This window comes from Procambarus clarkii, chromosome 31 (genome assembly GCF_040958095.1).
Source record: "Procambarus clarkii isolate CNS0578487 chromosome 31, FALCON_Pclarkii_2.0, whole genome shotgun sequence".
NCBI lineage: Eukaryota > Metazoa > Arthropoda > Malacostraca > Decapoda > Cambaridae > Procambarus > Procambarus clarkii.
The window spans coordinates 12,675,368-12,698,672 of record NC_091180.1 but is presented as its reverse complement, the minus strand read 5'-3'; the positions used below and the strand labels follow the sequence as shown (position 1 = coordinate 12,698,672).

The following is a 23,305-nucleotide window of genomic DNA, read 5'->3' as shown; positions in this document are numbered from 1 at the left end:
GACTTCGGGAATTAAACCTCACCTCGCTGGAAGACAGAAGAGTTAGGGGGGACATGATCACCACATTCACAATTCTCAAGGGAATTGATAGGGTAGATAAAGACAGACTATTTAACACAAGGGGCACACGCACTAGGGGACACAGGTGGAAACTGAGTGCCCAAATGAGCCACAGAGTTATTAGAAAGAACTTTTTTAGTGTCAGAGTGGTTGACAAATGGAATGCATTAGGAGGTGATGTGGTGGAGGCTGACTCCATACACAGTTTCAAGTGTAGATATGATAGAGTCCAATAGGCTCAGGATCTGTACACCTGTTGACTGACGGTTGAGAGGCGGAACCAAAGAGCCAGAGCTCAACCCCTGCAAGCACAACTAGGCGAGTACAACTAGGTGAGTAGTTGTACACACACACACACACACACACACAAGAGGGCAAGAGCTACGAGGAGAGGTTAGAGGCATTAAATATGCCAAAACTAGAAGACAGAAGAAAAAGAGGTGATATGATCACTACATACAAAATAGTAACAGGAACTGATAAAATCAATAGGGAAGATTTCCCGAGACCTGGAACTTTAAGAACAAGAGGTCATAGATTTAAATTAGCTAAACACAGATGCCGAAGAAATATAAGAAAATTCACTTTCGCAAACAGAGTGGTAGACGGTTGGAACAGGTTAGGTGAGAAGGTGGTGGAGGCCAAGACCGTCAGTAGTTTCAAAGCGTTATATGACAAAGAGTGCTGGGAAGACGGGACACCACGAGCGTAGCCCTCATCCTGTAACTACACTTAGGTAATTGCACACACACACACACACACACACACACAAACCGAGGTACCACTGTGTGTGTGTGTAAGAGTTTAATCTGTTCCTGGAGACAGCTCGTATTCCAAAAACTCGTATTCCGAAGCTAATTTCCCGTAAGAAATAATGGGAAATGAATTAATCCGTTCCTGACTACCCCAAAAACCCCACTTCAAACTAAATTTTATACCTAATTCATCTAAATAAACCTACAAAACTATGTTCAAGTTATTACTTACCTTGCTGTTGGCGTATGGAAGATGGTGAGGAGAAGAGAGGAGAAGAGGTGTTACTGTTTAGAAGGGAAGTCCCCTTCCATTATAACATCAGGCAGTGAAGACTTCACTGGTGTGCACTCCGGCACGTTTTGCCTGCATACCACTAAGACTTGCTTGTCTTACTAAGAATCTGTCTAAAGACACTTGTTTTTCCCTACAATTTAACACTTGTCTGTAGTAAGACATCATATTGTCATTTAAAAGGTCAATGCAACGGCCTGCTACAGCTTTATCTGGGTGAGTTTTTTCAACAAAACTTTGCAATTCTTTCCATACTTCACACATTTTCTTAACACTTTAGCATTATCACGGCACTCGAGAGCGTTACCACTTTTTGTGTTGAGGTCTCACAGCGGACTCACTCACGAGTCACAAGAAAAAATATTTCTATAAACTATTTGTTATGCGATCAATCTTGGGATAGTTTGAAAATGTCCGCCATAAAATTTCCGTTTTCTCTAATAGCCGCATAGCCTATTTGGGAGAACGGCATAGCATTGCACCATCGAGGTAAGACCATTGTATTGTTGACACGACAAGTGTAATCGACATAGTTTTTTATTTTGTGCCGGTCTAATGCATCCTTGTGTGACATTTTATACTTGTGTTCTTCTAGAACATTCTATTGCGAACACATTAGTACAAAATTGAAATACGTACATCGAAAATTTATGTCAGGACAGTGAAAGAGAGTATACACTTTTCAGTGTTGCCACTCGATCACCCAAAACGCCGCACTATTTTCTTAGGTTAAACTTTACCACTGGCTTTCTTGGGACCCATGGCGAGATATATAATAACTTTTATGGTCAAAATGACCAAAAATCCAACAAAACACTAAAAATCCGGTGAAGAATTGACGTGGGATAGTCACTGGGCGCGAGGCACTGGTAAACCGAGGGGCGAGCGGCGACGATCGCCGTACCACCACGCGCTAGGTCGGCCTGTACGCGTATCAACAAACTCGCCTTCCGAGGCACATTTTCCGAGCAAATACTGCTCGTATTCCGAAAAACTCGTATTCAGGGACTCTCGTATTCCGAGGTACCACTGTGTATGTGTGTGTACTCACCTAGTTGTGTTTGCGGGGGTTGAGCTCTGGCTCTTTGGTCCCGCCTCTCAACCGTCAATCAACAGGTGTACAGATTCCTGAGCCTATCGGGCTCTGTCATATCTACACTTGAAACTGTGTATGGAGTGAGCCTCCACCACATCACCCCCTAATGCATTCCATTTGTCAACCACTCTGACACTAAAAAAGTTCTTTCTAATATCTCTGTGGCTCATTTGGGCACTCAGTTTCCACCTGTGTCCCCTTGTGCGTGTTCCCCTTGTGTTAAATAGACTGTCTTTATCTACCCTATCAATCCCCTTCAGAATCTTGAATGTGGTGATCATGTCCCCCCTAACTCTTCTGTCTTCCAGCGAAGTGAGGTTTAATTCCCGTAGTCTCTCCTCGTAGCTCATACCTCTCAGCTCGGGTACTAGTCTGGTGGCAAACCTTTGAACCTTTTCCAGTTTAGTCTTATCCTTGACTAGATATGGACTCCATGCTGGGGCTGCATACTCCAGGATTGGCCTGACATATGTGGTATACAAAGTTCTGAATGATTCTTTACACAAGTTTCTGAATGCCGTTTGTATGTTGGCCAGCCTGGCATATGCCGCTGATGTTATCCGCTTGATATGTGCTGCAGGAGACAGGTCTGGCGTGATATCAACCCCCAAGTCTTTTTCCTTCTCTGACTCCTGAAGAATTTCCTCTCCCAGATGATACCTTGTATCTGGCCTCCTGCTCCCTACACCTATCTTCATTACATTACATTTGGTTGGGTTAAACTCTAACAACCATTTGTTCGACCATTCCACCTACATAAAGTGTTTGATGTGTCTTCACACACACCCCTGTGTGTGTGTGTATGTATGTGTAATTACCTAAGTGTAGTTACAGGATGAGAGCTACGCTCGTGGTGTCCCGTCTTCCCAGCACTCTTTGTCATATAACGCTTTGAAACTACTGACTGTCTTGGCCTCCACCACCTTCTCACCTAACTTGTTCCAACCGTCTATCACTCTGTTTGCGAAAGTGAATTTTCTTATATTTCTTCGGCATCTGTGTTTAGCTAGTTTATATCTATGACCTCTTGTTCTTAAAGTTCCAGGTCTCGGGAAATCTTCCCTATCGATTTTATCAATTCCTGTTACTATTTTGTATGTAGTGATCATATCACCTCTTTTTCTGTCTGTCTTCTAGTTTTGGCATATTTAATGCCTCTAACCTCTCCTTGTAGCTCTTGCCCTTCAGTTCTGGAAGCCACTTAGTAGCATGTCTTTGCACCTTTTCCAGTTTGTTGATGTGCTTCTTAAGATATGGGCACCACACAACCGCTGCATATTCTAGCTTTGGCCTAACAAAAGTTGTAAACAATTTCTTTAGTATATCGCCATCCATGTATTTAAAAGCAATTCTGAAGTTAGAAAGTGTGGCATAGGCTCCTCGCACAATATTCTTTACGTGTTCCTCAGGTGATAGTTTTATATCTAGAACCACCCCTAGATCTCTTTCTTTATCAGAATTCTTTAAAGATTTCTCACATAATATATAGGTTGTGTGGGGTCTATGTTCTCCTATTCCACATTCCATAACATGGCATTTATTAACATTAAATTCCATTTGCCAAGTGGTGCTCCATATACTTATTTTGTCCAGGTCATCTTGAAGGGCATGACAATCATCTAAGTTTCTTATCCTTCCTATTATCTTTGCATCATCAGCAAACATATTCATATAATTCTGTATACCAACTGGTAGATCATTTATGTAGACAATAAACATCACTGGTGCAAGAACTGAACCCTGTGGTACTCCACTTGTGACATTTCTCCAGTCCGATACATTGCCTCTGATCACTGCCCTCATTTTTCTATCAGTCAGAAAATTTTTCATCCATGTTAGAAGCTTATATATAAGTAAGTAAGTAAGTAATTATCAAAAGAAGGCACCAAACCGGGAAGGCTATGTAGCACCATCAAATACGCAAAATAATCAGAGGGCGCTAAATATCACCAAGGATGCCAATACGAGAACAAAAACGCATAAGGCGAACGATATCAAAAGTATCCGAGTCACCAAGAATTCTATCGAGGGATAGGTGACCGCGAGGGGCGGTCGGAAAGCAAGACACACGCTCGTCCTGGAAGTCAGGACATTCAAGAAGGACATGCACGACCGTAAGAGGGACAATGCAACTAGGACAATAAGGAGCAGGGCGGCGCTCCATCAAGTGACCATGGGTTAAGCGAGTATGGCCAATACGCAACCTCGCCAGAGCTGTTTCCCACCGCCGGTTACGGTGGAAGGAGGACGGCCACGAGGAAACACAACATTTAAGAGTACGTAGCTTGTTACCAGTAACAGACAACCAAAAAGCCTGCCAACGGGTAAGGACTGAGGAATGGATAACCGGGTAAAAGTCGGAATACGGAATGCCTTTACGAGAGATGGGACAAGAGCGGACAGCTTCCTTAGCGGCAGCATCCGCACGCTCATTTAAAGACACGCCAATATGGCTGGGAACCCAACAAAACTCAACCGACTTAAATTTACTGTGAACGAGAAACAGCCAATGCTGGATCTCGACAACTACTGGATGAACTGGATTAAAGCACCCGAGAGCCATGAGGGCACTACGAGAGTCAACAACAACCACAAAGGAAGACTGACAACGAGAAAGCAGGAGACGAAGAGCATAGAGAATAGCATAAAGTTCCGCTGTAAAGATGCTAGTCTCCGGAGGCAAGCGACACATATAAGTGCGATCAGGAAAAACAACAGAGTAGCCAACACCGTCCGCTGACTTAGACCCATCGGTGAAGACAGAAACGGAGCGGGAGTGAGAAGAAAAGTGCTCGAGGAAAAGGCGTTTTAGAACCGTAGGAGGGGTAAAAGCTTTAGTGATACGAGTCAAGGATGTACAAAACCGCGGAAGAGGGACCCTCCACGGGGGCAAAGAAGGAACAACACGAGGAGAAACATCAGAAATACGAACGGAAAGAGAATCCTGTAGGCGAGATAACCGGACAGAAAGAGGGAGGTGGCGAAGAGGAACAGGAACCGCAGGAGGGGTAAAAGTTAAAGCACGACAGAGGCGAGAGGAAGGATGTTGCAAGGACCGCGCAAGATAGCGAAGACAGTAGCGATCACGGCGGTCCTGGAGAGACAGGAAGCCAGTGTCAACATACAAGCTAAGGACGGGAGTCGAACGAAAGGCACCAGAACTGAGGCGCAACCCAGTATGGTGCAAAGCATCAAGACGGCGAAGAGTAGAAGGAGAAGCAGACGAGTAAGCAGGGCAACCATAATCGAGCTTAGACAGGACGAGAGAGGAATGTAAAGCAAGGAGAGTGCGCCTATCTGCCCCCCAAGAAGTATGGGACAAGACCCGAAGGAGGGTAAGGGCCTTAGAGCACTCAACACGGAGGTAAGAGATATGGGGAGACCAAGACAAACGAGTGTCAAGGAATAACCCCAAAAGCTTCGCGGAATCTTTGTATTCAAGGGGATGACCATAAAGTGACAAAGAGGGACGAAGAACAACCCGTTTCCGCGTAAAAGTCATGGCACAAGTCTTAGAAGTAGAGAACTTGAAGCCATGACCTGTGGCCCAAGACGACACGGCATCAATTGCAAGTTGAAGCCTGCGTTGAAGGAGAGGCGAATCATCACCCTGACAACAAAGGGTAAGATCATCGACATAGAGAGCGGAGAAGACACCAGAAGGAAGAGAGGAAAGAAGACCATTGAGGGCAACCAGAAAAAGAGTAGTGCTCAGAACACTACCCTGGGGCACACCTTCGTATTGCTGAAAAGAGGGAGAGAGAGCGGTACCAAGGCGCACCCGAAAGGAACGACGAGAGAGGAAGCTGCGGAGAAAGAGAGGGAGATGACCACGAAGGCCAAAAGAATGAAGTTGAGATAGGATATGATAACGCCAAGTGGTGTCGTAAGCCTTTTCTAGGTCAAAAAGGACGGCAACAACGGAGGTCTTCGCAGCAAAAGCAGTACGAATATAGACCTCCAAGTTCACCAGGACATCTGTCGTGCTGCGGCACTTGCGGAAACCAAATTGAGAAGGGGAGAGGAGGTGATGGTGTTCCAGGAACCACATCAGACGAACGTTAACCATACGTTCAAAGAGTTTGCAGACACAACTTGTGAGAGCAATAGGGCGAAAGTCCTTAGGGGAAGTACCCAGAGACCCCGGTTTGCGAACAGGGAGGACAACAGCATCGAGCCAGTCCTCAGGGACTGACGACGACTCCCAGATCCGATTATACAGACTCAGTAAATACTGAGACGTGCTCGGAGGGAGATGGCGAAGCATCTCATAATGAATACCATCGGAGCCCGCCGCCGTAGAACCGCAGAGGGCCAGGGCAGAACGAAGTTCAGAGAGAGAGAAGGGATCATTATAGGGAAGCTGAAGATGAGTGCAGAAATCTAAAGGACGAGACTCAAGGACAGGTTTACGAAGAAGGAAAGATTGGGGAAGATGAAGACCAGAGCTAACAGAAGAAAAGTGGGAACCCAGTTCGGAAGCGACCTGCAACGGGTCCGCCACAAGAGTATCATGGAGGTGAAGGACCGGTGAAACATCGGGAACGAACTTACCCGCTATCTTGCGGATACGCTTCCAGATCTGGGCCAGAGGGGTTCGGACGTAATTGTCGAGACATAAGATGCCCAACATTCACGTTTAGCCGTACGGATGGCCCTACGGGCCACCGCACTCGCTTTCCGAAAGAAAAGAAAAGAATCGGTCGTCTGCCTACGGCGGTGCTTCTTCCAGGCTGCACGCTTACAGCGGACAGCCCGAGCACAGTCCGCATTCCACCAGGGAACGCACTTCCGTGGACCCCGAGAGGAAGAGCGAGGAATAGAGCGGAGGGCAGCGTCGAAGACAGTGTCATGAAAAAGGAGGAGAGCGCGAGAGAGGGGCAGAAGGGAGAGGTCAGAGAGAGTAGCACTGAGGGAAAATAGGGTCCAGTCCGCCTTAGCAAACTGCCACCTAGGGAAAGAGAGGGAAGGGCGAAAAGAGAAAAAGGAAACAAGGATGGGGAAATGATCACTTCCATGGAGGTCATCAAGAACCTGCCACGTGAAATCTAAGTAAAGAGAAGAAGAGCAGAGAGAAAGATCAAGACAAGAAAGGGTGCGAGTTCGAGAGTCCAAATGAGTGGGCTCACCAGAATTCAGAAGAGACAGGGAAGAAGAGAGGAGAAACGGCTCAAGGAGGCGACCCCGGGTATTCGTCAGAACGTCACCCCAAAGAGAATGACGACAATTGAAGTCACCCAGCAGGAGCACAGGCTCCGGCAAGGAGTCTAGGAGGTGTTTCAAATCAGGAAGAGAGAGCGGGACACTCGGGGGGAGATAAATGGAACAAACTGTGTACCATTTCCCCACAAAGATACGAGCAGCAGAACAATGGAGAGGCGAAGGAAAAAGTAAAGGAACAAAGGGAACATCAGCCCGAATCAAGAGAGCAGAAGAATTAGAAGCCCCAGCAATGGCTGGGGGGGGGGAGAGAAAGGAATAGCCACGAAAACGACCAGGACGAGCACCAAGCATTGGCTCCTGGAGACAGACACAAAGGGGCGAAAACCGCGAAACCAGAAGTTGGAGTTCGAGGAAATTGGCGTAATAACCTCGAACGTTCCATTGAAGAATGGACAACGACGAGAAGAGAAAGGACAAAAACAAAGAACAAGGAAGAAACAAAGGCGAAAGACCAACAGAGCACGTTAAAGAATATCAGGGTCGGGATCAGGGTCAGCAAAGTCAGGGTTAGGGGGCATGGGTAAACTGAGCAAAGACGGAGGGAAGGAAACGGGAGAACAGATCAGAGGTGGGCGGGCAGGGTCCGGAGGAGAAGGAGGAAGAGGAGGAGACAACGGAGAGGAGCAGTCAAGGACAGCAGCAGGAAGAGGGGGAGTAGAAAGAGGGGAGCGCACCCCAGCAAGAGCAGCAACCGAAAGGGAAGCAGGGGCCAAAGAAACCTCCATAGCAGGAACAGGGGGCGCAAGCACCGAAACGGGAGGGGAAGGAGCAACAGAGCCAGGAGGAGGAGCTGAGGAAGAAAGCGAAGCCTTCTTACCCGCCGGGGAAGAGGAAGGAGAGGAGCCAGGCTTACGCTTCTGACTTAAAGAGACCGGTGTCCCAGCAACTACGTACTGGGCAACGGATTCCAGTGTCTCAACCGGAGAAGCCGAACGAGAGCACACACGACGGCCGTTAGGAGAGCGATGGACATCCGCCTGCACCGACAGGCGGCGGGGAGAGCCGATAGATGGAGGAAGAGGATGGGAAGGAGGATCGGAGGGGGACGAGGAAGAAGACACAGGAGACATGACAGACCGGGTTGAAAGAAGGGGAACCCCAGACAGAAGACCAGGAGGGGGACCCCTCGGGAAAGAACTCAAAGGAACAGAGGAGGGGGCAGTGGGAGTATCAGGGTCCAAGGCCCGGAAACGGTTGAGAGTCTGAGGAAGGGGGGAAGGACGAGGAGAGGAAGAGCGCAACACGCGAGCATAAGAGATGTTAGTATAAGGCGGGAGCCGGCGAACCTGGCGCCTCGCCTCAGGAAAAGACAAACGCTCCCGGTGCTTCAGGTTAAGGACGGCCGCCTCAAGCTTGTAATGTACACAGGCACGGGAGAACGTAGGATGGGCCTCACCGCAGTTGAGGCAGCGAGCTTGGGGAGAAGTGCACTCCGACTTAGAGTGACCTTCACTCCCACACAAAGGACAGAGAGAGACAGTCCCAGAGCAGCGGAGGGCACCATGCCCAAACCTCCAGCACTTATTACAAAGTCGAGGAGAAGGAATATACTCCTGGACAGAGCACCTAGCACCAGCAAGAATGACAGAGGATGGAAGGGTCCTACCATCAAAGGTGATCTTCACAACGCGAAGGGGTTGACGGCGACGACCACGAGGGGGACGAGTAAATGAGTCGACCTGGAGGACAGAATGGCCTTGGGCATCAAGGATATGCCGAATATCATCGTGGCAATCCTGCAGATTCCGAACACCGGTTGCAACATGGGGTGGGAGGAGAATAGTGCCAACACTGGAATTCATCTGAACGTTCTTGGAGACCCGAACAGGGATCTCGCCAAGGCAAGATAAGGCAGCCAAGCGGGAAGCCGCATCCTGAGAAGGAGCAGCAACGACACGTGTACCGAGACGAGTGGGGTTGAAAGTAACACACGCATCCACGGAATCTACAAGATGCCGATGGAGGGAGAAATCGTCAGGAGGCGCAGAATCAAGAGGGAGGAGATCAAAGTATTTGGCCCATGAAGCAGGACCAAACAAGGCCTGATACGCATCAGCACGGGAAGGAATCGAGCGAGTGCGGTTGGGGCGCGAACGGCGTTGAGAACCCCTAGAGAGAGAGGGGTCAAAAGGCGCAGTAGTCACAACGAAAGACTTAGCCACACCAGGGGACGAAGTGGTCACCACCGGGGGCTGGAGGCTCGACCCAACCTCAGAGGAGGGAGGGGAGCTGGGGGAAGAAGTCAGGACGGTCAAAGGAGGAGCAAGGTCGGGGCCCAACGCAGCGGGAGCTACAGAGCCTGGTCTTCCAATACAGGCCGACTCGGGGGCTTGGTCGCCCACCCCACGAGCCTGAGAGGGTACAACGGAAACATTCAACGACATAGAGACGAAAAGTGAAAAATTCATCCACGAATGTGCCCCCATACCCACCATGGAGCCACAATTAGAGGCAGGACACCCATCAGGAAGCTATCGCCGATCATGCCGGGGCCCCCTAGGGGTGCATCGTGAGTATACGCCCCACAAACGCCACCTTAAGAACCGTCAGTCCGTCGAGATCGGGTTCAGCGACGAAAGGGGGATTGACAATAAAAGGTTCCCCTCGCTCGAGACGTCGGGTACTACAGTTCTACGGGTGCAAGAGTATGCCTCCTCAAGCACCCGGGCGTCAAAATAGAAGAAGTCCAAAGAAATAATCCAAAACAAGCAAAAGGTCGGCAGGAAACGACAAGCAGATAGGAGAAGAGGGGGGAGAAAAACGAAACATAAGGAAAAGGAAAAGCGATCCGGCACAATTGGAGAAGACAGCAGCAGGAGTGCAAGGCCAGAAAAGGACAGAGGACTGCCCAACGGAGCATCACACTCCGGCAGCCGTCCACCAAGCCCCCTCACGACGCCAACGGGCCGGAAGGGGAGGGGGAGCTTATATATAAACTGTATAGAGTGTAATAACAGTAAAACTATTTGTTTATTGTTTTATGAACATAATTGAATCACTAATACACACTACTATATGAGTACTGGAACACTTGATGATATATTGGACTTGTATCCAAGATTGACCATGTAATATATCATTTATTCAATGTATATATATGATATAACTATATAACCTGAGCTTGTAAAAGCACCTTCATCACCTTCAGTGATTAAGTGCTTAATTGCACACTAGTTTCTTTATCAGCTACCTCACCCTGTCAGAGTAAATGAGACAGATGTATGTGAATGCATGTGTGTGTGTGTATATATGTATGTATATGTGTGTGTGTGTATGTATATGTATGGGTATAAAGTATACTGTATATGGAAGCTGATCAGAATTACATTTCACCTTTGTGAATGTACATTAATGACACTATGTAAAAGACACATCAAACACTTTATGTAGGGCATACGTAAATCTGTGTATCTATGTATTTATGTAGCTTAGCATTTTAAAAGCACCGAATCACCTTCTGTGGTTAAGTGTTCAATAAACCCTTGAACTCTATGTTTAACATTTCTCTAACCCTGTCCATGGAGGACAGAAGAAAATGTATATATGCTGGTTAGCATTGTAAATGTGTGGCCACGTCTGTGGTAGAAAAAAAAAAAAAAAAAAAAAAAAAAAAAAAAAAAAAAAAAAAAAAAAAAAAAAAAAAAAAACACCATACTTTTGAGTATAGCAATGATTCACCCCTTTTATTATATAAATATATCACAATACACACTATTGAATAATATTAATGAAAAAAAATAAATCATTGAAATAATTAGGTAATAATATCTTTGTGGCAACTCTCACCTGTCAGCTCGGATGACGCTGAATGGCTCTGATGACCGCTCTATCAACGCACACATTTTGCCAGATTTCCTCAGCCTATTGCGCCCAAAATATGTTGCCTACGATTTTTTTTCCCGTGCTCAGGGAACACAAATGAACATTTTCAGAAGACGAAATGATTTTTTATAATTTTTTTTCTTGCGGACAGGGGTGTAAATCTCCTCAGGACCCCTTAGCAGCTTAACCCTTCAATTGTGCATCGCATCATATGATGCTTTGACCGACTTGCAGTAAATTGCGCATCGCATCATGTGATGCTTTGCAGTACTACGCAAGATTTAAACGGCCCGCGGATACACGGGGTTCACCACACCTTCATCAGAGCTCTTGTAAACAGACGCCATTTTTTTTAAAAATCGTGGGCCAAACTCCCGGGTGTTATTGGCCTCAGTATTGAGTGAGCAACCAAGCCTGACGCACGCAGCATGAGCTAACACCACTGCTGTTCAGCTTGTGACCACAGCATCGCCTAAAAATGCCATAATATACTTGTTCATGCTATTATGTAGCGATGATATTACAGAAGACCCCTGACTGTGATAAAACTGACCAGGGTTTTGATAATAGCAGGATTGTGGTGATATTTGGCGCTGTGCGCCATGGAGGGAGGAGTAATGCTGTGGGAGGGAGGATGGTGGCGTTGTCTTTTGAGTGTGTGTGGCCAACTTTTATTGACTGCACTCACCATACCAGCTTAGTGGTTCGCTATGGTGAACACAAATGTAGATACTTATATATAACGTGTGTATAGTGTGAGATAACAGCGAGAGTAGGAGGTTGGGAGCCGCCATTTCGGTGAGGGAGGAGCGTCGCCTGCAGGACTTATGTTGTTTACTGATGACCACGATGGTCTTTGGGCACCATACCAGTTTACTTGTACAAGTATGGTGAATAAAACGGGTAGATATTTATATATAATGTGTGTATATAGCGTAATAACACCACAAACAGTATTGTTGTAGGAGAAATATTAGTGCGTCTGGCCTTGAGGGCGGCCGCCACCAGCTGACTGTGTGAGTAGCTACGTCTTTGTGCCTTTACTCACCATACAAGCTTAGATGTACAGTTATGGTGAACAAAACATGTAAATACTTATATATAACATCTGTATATAAAAGCAAAAACAGTATGGTGGGTGGAGAATGGTGGCAAGTCAGGTGAGGTGAGGGAGTGGCAGCCAGTGGCAGCCAGTCACTGCCTGCCACTGCCACTCAGCATACCAACTTAGTGGTTCGTCATGGTGAACAAAACATGCAGATACTTATATATAACCTGTGTATATAGTGTAATAACCGACAAAGTATTTGTTCACTGTTTGATGAACATAATTGAATCAACAATATGCACACCATATTTTTGAGTACAGCGATGATTCACTCACTTTATTATATAAATATATCACACTACACACTATTGAATAATATTACAGCAAAAAAACTACGAAAAATCAATCAGAGACATTGAAATAATTAGGTAATTATCTCTTTGTGGAAACTCTGGCCTGACAGCTGGCGATCAACAGACCGCCTGGGACGCACGCTCAGTCAGCGCCTGATTTTTGTCAGAATTCCCCGCCCTATAGTGGGCAATATATGCCACTTACGATTTTTTTATTATTTTTCCCGTGATCAGTGAACACAAATTAACAGGTTAGGAAGAATTTTTTTTTTTTTTTTTTTTTTTTTTTTTTTTTTTTTTTTTGTATGCGCCTGTGGGTGTTAAATGGTATATAGCTATGCGCCATTTAAGGGTTAATGGTTAATGATTATAATTTTTAATGTGTCATCAAAGCGTCTTCAAAGAAATGAGCTCAATTTTTTTTTTTTGTTAAATAGGGGCCTAGTCCATGATCACAATTGGGTAACTCCTGTTGTTCAGGATCATTAAGATGGAAACCCAAGTGAAGCTTCACCAAACATACCAATAAACAGACTGCAGGCCTTGTGCTCAAAGATTCTACATAAACACATCAACACACAACATACCTTCCTTTGCTTGAGGAGCTTTGCTCTTGAATGACAAAATTCTTGTTCCTTGTGCCTGGCCATCATTCAGGTTTTCACTCATTTTCTCTTGGTATTCTCTCTGCAAATATTTAAATCCCTTTTCACACATTATCACCAAAGATGCACTTAGCAACAGTTTAAAAAAAAAAAAAAAGTTGAATGTAATGAAATACCATTTTCTGGAGGCTCCCTGGAGATATCAGACTAATAAACACTATATTAGTCTGAGGCTTCAGTCAACGCAGTTCTGCCTACCGGGGACCATGAGCCAAAACCTGGCCCCCCTCATAGAGGCACAGGGAGCAATGGCCTGAGGAAACGCCCTTCTATTTGGGAGTATTCCATGTCTGCCATCGGCCAGAGTTAGGCACCCAGAAAGGTAGGCATTTCAAAACAAGCCCTACTTGGTAGGAAATTGCAAACCCATGTCCGAACAGATAAACAGAACTTCCCCAAAAGCAAACAAGCAAACTTCATCCACCACTGCTTGTCAGCGCAGACCGTCCCTCCCGGGAGAGGGAGTCCTGGACCCCCCTGCTAGCTGCCCACTCCTTAGTTCGGAGACCAAGCATCAAAAACGAAAACGAAAACGAAACCGTCGACTGGAGGAAGGGAGGGGAGGAAGGGAGGGGAGAGAGGGTAGGTTCCAGGTAGCCTCCAGGTCTCAACCAGAAAATGGTGTTTCATTACATTCAACACTTGTTTTCTATGGGGGAACCCCCTCCGGCCTCCTGGAGCCATATAACAAAAGTAGTAAAAGAGGGACTTATCTGGAAAGCAGCTGCACTGCGAGCCTCATCTCGAAGGCTAGACAACTGGGTGCAGCCTGCAACCGAAGCACACAAATGAACGACTTGGACCAGGAATGTTCACAAAATAATGAGTGGCCAGGATTTTGCCCGACCTCCAAAACCTCCATGCCAGATTATCAGCCCAGGACATGGTCCCAAACACAGTGACAAGAGCCGCAAACTGATGAACGGCAAGGGCACAAGGGTAAACTGCAGGCTGGCGATACATAATAACCCTGTGGACAACCTGGAAGATCCGAGCCCTAGAACAGGGAATGAGGGAAACCAGATCAACCGAAAGAGCACCCCTGGATACAGAAGCCAAGGTGCGCAAATAACAGCTAAGAGCCGATGCGGTTAAATACAGTTTGAACAAAATTGAACAACTTTGATTTTCACGCATTATGGGGGCCATATTTGATGGAGCACTCGGGACAGAAGAGCTTCCAATAGTAACAAGGGGACTCACTGCAATAAACACTATCAATGTATTTGATATCACATATACAATAACGAAGACAGGTGTTTATGAAATGCTGTACCTGTATAAACACTTATGCAAGCCCCTTTGGGAATCTTTGCCAGCAGTCTAAGATTGTGGCTCAAGGAAAAATGAATCATACTAACCCCCCCCCCATCTGATATGTATCATTGCATATAGCATAGAAGCAAAATTTGTATCTTGACAGCTTCGCATACTTCACAATCAGTAGACCAGAGGCGCAAAAATTTACAGCTACAGTTAGCGCAGGAATTCCAAAGTTAGTTGGAGACACTCAAATGGGTGCTCACCTATGCAAACATATTAGCCATCAAAAAGGCTGAGGAACATGCTCTTGTTGAACAGTAACAACACATCATACACAGATTCGAGAACTGCCACTGAAACCTTGCAGCAAGAACACTTGTGTGACAACATCCACCTGTTCACAAATGCTGTATCATTAATGTACTCAAACATCAAGGTCGTCAAATATTTATGAACTGGGTGCCAAGTTGCATATGAATACCAGAAAATGACACTACAAATGAAGATGCAAAACTTGCAACCAAGGGAGGGGGAATATAGTTATTGACATACAACAATCTAGCACAGATTTAAGAAAGAAATTAAGAGTTACAGCAATGCAGAAATGTTCAGTAACCATAATGCAACAGCTGCAATATTAGGATTGGTAGCGTGGTAAAAGAATTCAATCAACTATGAACCACTTATTCAGAGGAAAGGGTACAATAGAAAACCATTAGTATACCACATCAGACTTGGATACCCATGTGTGTATGGAAATAGGCTTACAGGTTCCAGAAGAGGAAGTGTCAGCATTGAGGAGAAAAGCCCAACAGACCACTGGAATATCTAACAAGATGTAGTTACAAACGAAATAAGATTTCAATTGAGATTTAGCAGTGCAGAGGAAGTTATTAAGCCCATGGACATAACCTTACCAAGGCCAACATACGAGTCATAAATACTCATCCACTGCCTAAGACAGAAATGAGTAACACTTAGTGGGTCAACCAGAGACTTTGGGCCCACAAAGGAATTAAACTACTGGCAGCTCAGAAGTGCTACCAATCACAACAGATAGCCTGTATGCAAACTCAACAGAATGGCTACCAACCTAATCAAACTGAATAGTCCAATTGTGTACAAAATGTCTTATATTTCACTTTATCTGCACTTTGAAATGCACAAAAACCTAGTGCCGACTTCCCTGCCAGCACAGAGCTACACACAGTTTAGAGGATAAAACATTGCAGGTATGTAGCTGGTAGGGGGTCACTGACCTTAAGCAACAGGTAGTTTGATGGTTCCTTGTATGTCAAACTTAACGAGTCAATTGCTGGTAAATCCGAGCCGGTGGGCCGTACCGTACCATATTAACCGTGGGTGGTGTTGGGAGAGAGGGGAGTGTTGGAAGGGACCACCTGGGGCATAATGGTCAGGAAGGGAGGGAGGGAGTTGGTCAGGAAGGCAGAAGGCCAGGAAGGGAGAACTTCTGTGTGCGAGTGTCTCGTTTAAGCCTAACAAAGGAAGGTGGCATTGGGGGTGTTGCAAGAATTATATTGTTTTCTTATTGTTGTGGAGAGCTAGTTACAAATATTAATTAAATAACACTAATAGTTGAACAGTACAGTACTTGGTTTGCTATTCATTTAAATATTTACAATAAAATAAAATGGGATTTAACAGAACTTAAGGCGCATACATTAAAAGTCATCGTACAGCGTGTCAACACCCACGTGTCGACACATGTGGAGGGGAGATGGGAAGGTTGGCGTGAGGTGGGGGGGGGGGGGGGGGGGCAGGCAGGAGATCACAAGTGTCTGTTCCAGTCTCAGCCCGCCCGCCCACCCACCTGTTTACCCACTTCCCTGCCCACCCACCTGCCTGCATGCCCACTTACCCACCTGCCAATCCATCCACCAACCTGTTCACCCGCCTGCCTGATAGCCCACCCAGCCACCTGTTCACCCACCTGCCTGCTTGCCCACCCAACCACCTGTTCACCCACCTACCTGCACACCCCACCCACCAACCTGTTCACCCACTTCCCTGTCCACCCACCTGTTTACCCACATGACTGCACGCCCACCCATCCACCTGTCAATCCACCCACCTGCCTGCTCGCCCACCCACCCACCTATTCACCCACCTGCCTGCTCGAACCTGTTCATCCACCAAGCCCATCTACCTGCCATCCACTCATCCAAAACCCACCTGCCTGCACCCACCTATCCCTGTCTGAACCTGCCTGCCCACCAACTTTCCCTACCCACCTACCAGCTAGGCAGCTAACCACCCACCCAGCCCCCACACAGTATTGTGTGTCAATTCTAATCACGAGTGTGGTATAAAAATTGTTGGAAATGGTCCCTTTTTGATTCAGTGGTGAAAAAGTACTATTATCTGGAACACGTGATAATCCGGCTGGGGGTCCTTCCCATATAGTCCGGATGATCGAGTGGAGACAGTATTCTAATTACTGTACTAACAGTTACTGTGTGTGATAGTATTAGTATTGACAAAGCATGGCCTTACTAACTCCTTCAAGAGTTTAGGTGAGCTCTTTTCCATAAATGGTAATATGGGACCCAGTGCCTACTTTCAAAAGATGCTAAAGGGTAACTTGACACACTTGCAGTATACACAACTAGCCTGGTCTGCACTAGAGCACATCTACCTTAATACAAACAGCATGAAAATGTCTAACAGATCCCAAGGTATGGAGCTGCCTGGCTTAAAAAAAAAAAAAAAAAAATGCCATCCAGTTTTCAGATGTAAAGGTAGACGTTTAGCTCAGTGTGGGTCGATTATTAAACTTCTCATCACTTTTATATGCTTGCCATGACAGGACACACAAATTCAGGGCCTAACACACACACACACACACACACACACATTCTGAGTCGGGTATACACGTGGCCAGCCAGGTTACAAAACAGTAGATGCAAGCCTACCTGCTGGAGTGACATCTCATCATCCTCGCTGTTCCTTTCACCTCCAGATGCCTCCATGCTGGTGACCAAGAGGTGGTGCGACCTCTCCAAGTCTGTTGTGCTGCGGTTGGGGATAAATCTGAAAAAGTTGCGATATATTTCATGGTATTTTCAATCCTACTCGGGTACTCTAGCCCACAGGTAACTAGAACCTGGATGTAGTGTCCTTACTATGCTAAAAGTAAATTAACCTTTTGCAAACTATATTTCCAAAACCTGGGTCGTTTCCACAACCAGGTTTCCTGGTGATACAAGTACAAGGCATACTGTATAATACACAAAATCTCAAAACCAGTGTTGAAAGTAATGAAATGCCATTTTCTGGGCGAGACCTGGAGGCTCCCCAGAGCTAACCGGGCTGATATGAATGTATTAGACCCTGGCATCAGCCAATGCGCATTGAGTCGAGTGGGGGGAAAAAAATGCTGACCAGTTGCCGGGGAGCCTCCGGGTCTCACCCAGAAAATGCCATTTCATTACATTCAACGCTAGTTTTCTGGGGGGAGCCCCATTGGCTCCCCAGAGCTACTTGTCCATAGATAAAACAAGAGGGACTTACCTGGGAGGCGGCCGCCACTCGCTCCTCAACTTGAAGTGAAGACAGCCTGACTGCAACCCCTGACCCAAAGCATCACAGGCCCTACTATGGCCAGGAACATTAACTAGACAGCGAGCAGCCAGGTCCCTGTTGACCTCTAGAAACCCAGTGCCCAAGACGGCAGCCAAAGCGTTAAACCTACAAACGTCATGGGCACGAGGATAGACCGCAGGCTGGCTGGACTGAATAACCCTGCAAACGACCTGGGAGATCCGAACCCCTGGAACTTCGAAGAAGGAAAACTGGGTCAACCCACAACCCGCTCTCGCACAAGACAGCACATATGTGACTTAATGCCTAAAGTCAATATGTTGAATATGAATTAGTACATACGTGGTATAATCCCAGTTACATTTTTTCCATGGGCCAAACTCTTCCCCACGTACCAATTTACGTCTCTCAGTACCCGTCCATCGCCGTAGACAGCAGAATAGTCGTGATTGGTTTAATTATGAAAATAGTAGTTTTCAGGTCCCACATGGGTTGTGAAATTTACCTACTGTTGTCCATGCTCTTAAAATATTACAGATCAGCTACATCCTATTGAAGGTTCGTAGTTTTGTTTTGAGAAATATTAGTTGTTCTTAGTAAATTATAATAAGCACTAAAAATTATTACATAGAATAATAGTGCTTCACCAGTCAACATTATATACACTAGTCTGTGCTTTAAAATTTTTAAAGAATGTATTGTAGGAACGTCAACAGAAAACTATGTTACGTTGGAATGTCTATGGGGGTAAACTACTGCAAACAGGATTACATAGCATCTACTACCTACTGTAGGATGGGTATAGGGTTCACTACCACCTGTTAAGTGGGTAAGGGGTTCATACCACCTGTAGGATGGGTCTGGGTCCAATAAACAGCCATAACATAGGTATGGGGTCCACTACCATGCACAGGATGTGTATGGCTTCCACTACCGCCTGCAGGATGGGTATGGGGTCCACTACCACCCACAGGATGGGTAGAGTCCACTACCAACCACTGGATGGCTATGGAGTCCACTACCACCCACAAGAAGGGTATGGGGGTCCCTAGCACCCATAAGATGGGTATGGGGTCCACTACCACACACAGGAGGGGTATAGGGTCCACTACCACCCACAGGATGGGTATAGAGTCCACTACCAACCACTGGATGGCTATGGTGTCCACTACCACCGACAAGATGGGTATGGGGTCCACTACCACCCACAAGAAGGGTATGGGGTCCACTACCACCCACAAGATGGGTATGGGGTCCACTATCACCCACAAGATGGGTATGGGGTCCACTACCACCAACATGATAGGTATGGGGTCCACTAACACCCATAGGATGGGTAAGGGGTCCAACACCCACAGGATGGGTATAGGGTCCACTACCATCCACAGGATGGGTATGGGGTCCACTACCACCCACAGGATGAGTATGGGGGTCCACTACCACCGACAAGATGGGTATGGGGTCCACTACAGTACCACCCACAAGAAAGGTATGGGTTCCACTACCACCGACATTATTGGTATTGGGTCCACTAACACCCATAGGATGAGTAAGGGGGTCCACTACCACCCACAAGATTGGTATGGGGTCCACTACCACCCAGTTGGTAGTGGACCCCCTCTATCATCCAGTTTAAGAGAAAAACAACTATGTACTAAATAATCAACTCCTTGTAACTTTAATTATGCTGACCTTCCTATCTATATTCAGACTGAGCCTACCATCATTATAACGCTAGGCATAGGAATATTGGTAATTCGCAGTTCAGTAATCATAATGGCAACCAACTGTTGTCACTATTAGGCAGTGACGATGATGCACAAATTGTGGGCGACCTTGAACCGACACACATCTACGGAGGTATTCTTGATGTATGTCTCCGTGTCAACGTCCCCCACACCGTGTGCGCCTCGTCAATAGTGCCAGATATGGCGTCTGATCATCTGGCCATATTAGCCACTGGAAGCTCTATCCTCCCTGGCAGAATGTTCTCCCATACCCATCCTGTGGGTAGTAGTGGACCCCATACCCATCCTGTGGGTAGTAGTGGACCCCATACCCATCTTGTGGGTGCTAGTGGACCCCATACCCATCTAGAGGGTGCTAGTGGACCTTATACCCATCCTGCGGGTGGTAGTGGACCCCATACCCATCCTGTGGGCCGTAGTGCACCAATGCCCATCCTGTGGGTGGTATAGCGACCTCATACCCATACTGTTGGTAGTAGTGGCCCCCCCATACCCAGCCTGTGGACAGTAGTGGACCCCATACTCATTCTGTGAGCGGTAGTGGAGCATATACCCATCCTGTGGATGGATGTGACCCCCATACCCACCCTGTGGGCGGTTGTGGATCCCATACATATCCTGTGAGCAGTAGTGGACCCCCATACCCATCCGCAGGCGGAAGTGGACCCCATAGCCATCCTGTAGGCAGTAGTGGACCCCACACCCACCTTGTAGGCGGTTGTGGACCCCATACGTATTCTGTGGGGGCTAATGGACCCCATACCCACCCTGTGGGTTGTAGTGGACCCCATACCCACCCTGTGGGTGGTAGTGGACCCCATACGCGTCCTATGGGTGGCAATTGAGCGGTAGTTGAGCTCACCTATGGGTGAGCGCCATGTCATGGGTTCGTATCCTGACCAGGGAGGATTTACTGCGCAAATCCTTAACTGTAGCCTCTGTTTAACTCGACAGTAAAATGTGTACATGGTTGTAAAAATGATTCTTCGCGGGGGTCGTATTCCAGGGACTTGCCCGAAACGCTACGTGTACTAGTGGCTGTACAAGAATGTAACAACTATTGTATATGTCAAAAAAAAAAAAAAAAATTAGTTAACCCCATACCCATCCTGTGGGCGGTAGTAGACGATGTACTCATCTTGTCGGGTGTAGTTAACCATATACCCATTCCGTGGACGGAACTGGACCCTATATTCATGCTGTGGGCGGCAATGGAGGCCATACCCCATCCTGTGGCCGTTAGTAGAAACAATTTTCGTAATATGTGGTCGAGTGTGGATGCCATACACATCCTGTGTGTGGTAGTGGACCATATACTGTACCCATCTAGTAGGCAGTAGTGGACCCCATACCTATCTAATGGGTAGTTATTGGCCCCAGACCCTTCCTACAAGTGGTATGGACCCCTTACCCACTTAACAGGTGGTAGTGAACCCTATACCCACCCTACAGTAGGTAGTAGACACTATACCATCCTGTTTGCAGTAGTTTACCCCATAGACATTCCAACGTAACATCATTTTCTGTTGATATTCCTACAATACATTCTTTAACCCTTCCACTGCTCAGGGGTCCTGAGGACATTCACACCCCTGTGCGCAAGAAAAAAAAAATTAAATTTTGTTTTTCGTCTTCTAAACATGTTAATTTGTGTCCCCCGAGCACAGAAAATATAAAAAAAAAATCATAGGCGACATATTTTGGGCGCAATTGACCGAGGAAGTCTGGCAAAAAGTGGGCGTTGACAGAGCGGTCGTCAGAGCTGGTCAGCGTCACCCGCGCTGACAGATGGGAGTTGACACAAAGATATTATCACTTAATTATTTATATGTCTCCGATTGATTTTTTCTTAGTTTTTTTTGCAGTAATATTATTCAATAGTGTGTATTGTAATATATTTATATAATAAAAGTGGTGAATAATCGCTATACTCAAAAGTATGATGTGCATATTAGTGATTCAATTATATTTATAAAACAAACAAATAGTTTTGCTGCTATTACACTCTATGCACAGGTTATATATAAGTATCTGGACGTTTTGCTCACCATAACGAACCACTAATTTGGTATTGAGAGTCGAAAAGCAACGAGGAGTTACCGCCACACACCAGCAACCACTCATTGCCACTCCCTCAACAACGCCTCACTCGCCCACTTTTTCCTCCCACCACCCTGTTTTATATTTTATTCACAATATACAGACGTTATATATAAGAAACTACATGTTTTGTTCACCACAAGTGTACAACTAAGCAGATAGTTTATTTATTTATTTATGCATATACAAGAATGTACATAAGGAATGTGAGGATACAAATATGGTAATTACAGTCTTGTAAAGCCACTAGCACGCGCAGCGTTTCGGGCAGAAACGTTAGTTTCAGAAACGGGTAGTTAGTTTCGGCACTAAGAGTCGTCGCTATACACACAACTGGCGGCTCCCTCACTCATTCAAGGTCACACGCACTAAACTTTCTCCCCCAACAATACCGTTTGTGGAGTTATGACACTATATACAGACGTTATATATAAGTATGTATATGTTTTGTTCATCACAACTGTACAGCTAAGCTGATATAGTTAGTTCAGGCACTAAAAATCGTCACTATACACACAGTCAGCTGGCGGCTCCCTCACTCATTCAAGGTCACACGCACTAAACTTTCTCCCCCAACAATACTGTTTGCAGTGTTATTACACTATATACACATATTATATATAAGTATCTACATGTTGTATGCACTGTAACTGTACACCTAAGCTTGTAGAGTGCCCAAAAAGCATAGTGGCCACCCTCTGCACAGCCAGACAAATCATGCAGACGACGTCACCTCCGTCCTGGTTGATACCTGGTTGATGGGGTTCTGGGAGTTCTTCTACTCCCCAAGCCCGGCCCGAGGCCAGGCTTGACTTTTGAGAGTTTGGTCCACTAGGCTGTTGCTTGGAGCGGCCCGCAGGCCCACATACCCACCACAGCCCGGTTGGTCCAGCACTCCTTGGAGGAATAAATCTAGTTTCCTCTTGAAGATGTCCACGGTTGTTCCGGCAATATTTCTTATGCTTGCTGGAAGGACGTTGAACAACCGCGGACCTCTGATGTTTATACAGTGTTCTCTGATTGTGCCTATGGCACCTCTGCTCTTCACTGGTTCTATTCTGCATTTTCTTCCATATCGTTCACTCCAGTATGTTGTTATTTTACTGTGTAGATTTGGTACTTGGCCCTCCAGTATCTTCCAGGTGTATATTATTTGATATCTCTCTCGTCTTCTTTCTAGTGAGTACATTTGGAGGGCTTCGAGACGATCCCAATAATTTAGGTGCTTTATTGCGTCTATGCGTGCCGTATATGTTCTCTGTATTCCCTCTTTTTCAGCAATCTCTCCTGCTCTGAAGGGGAAAATGAGTACCGAGCAG

The 23,305-nt window shown here is 46.3% G+C and overlaps 1 protein-coding gene across 7 annotated transcripts in view; it reads right to left on the bottom strand.

Annotated features, from left to right (window-relative positions):
• fzy (cell division cycle 20 protein fzy) overlaps positions 1–23,305 on the bottom strand; it is a 66,211-nt gene that overhangs the window by 18,073 nt on the left and 24,833 nt on the right. For 6 of the 7 annotated variants that reach the window (XM_045743061.2, XM_069334354.1, XM_045743062.2 and 3 more), the window contains 2 exons: positions 17,511–17,628; positions 13,237–13,336 (listed from right to left, as the gene is read on the bottom strand). In XM_045743061.2, coding sequence (XP_045599017.1) covers positions 13,237–13,336; positions 17,511–17,628 — 218 coding nt within the window. The remainder of the gene's footprint in view (positions 1–13,236; positions 13,337–17,510; positions 17,629–23,305) is intronic. The other variant, XM_069334353.1, reaches the window with a different exon arrangement.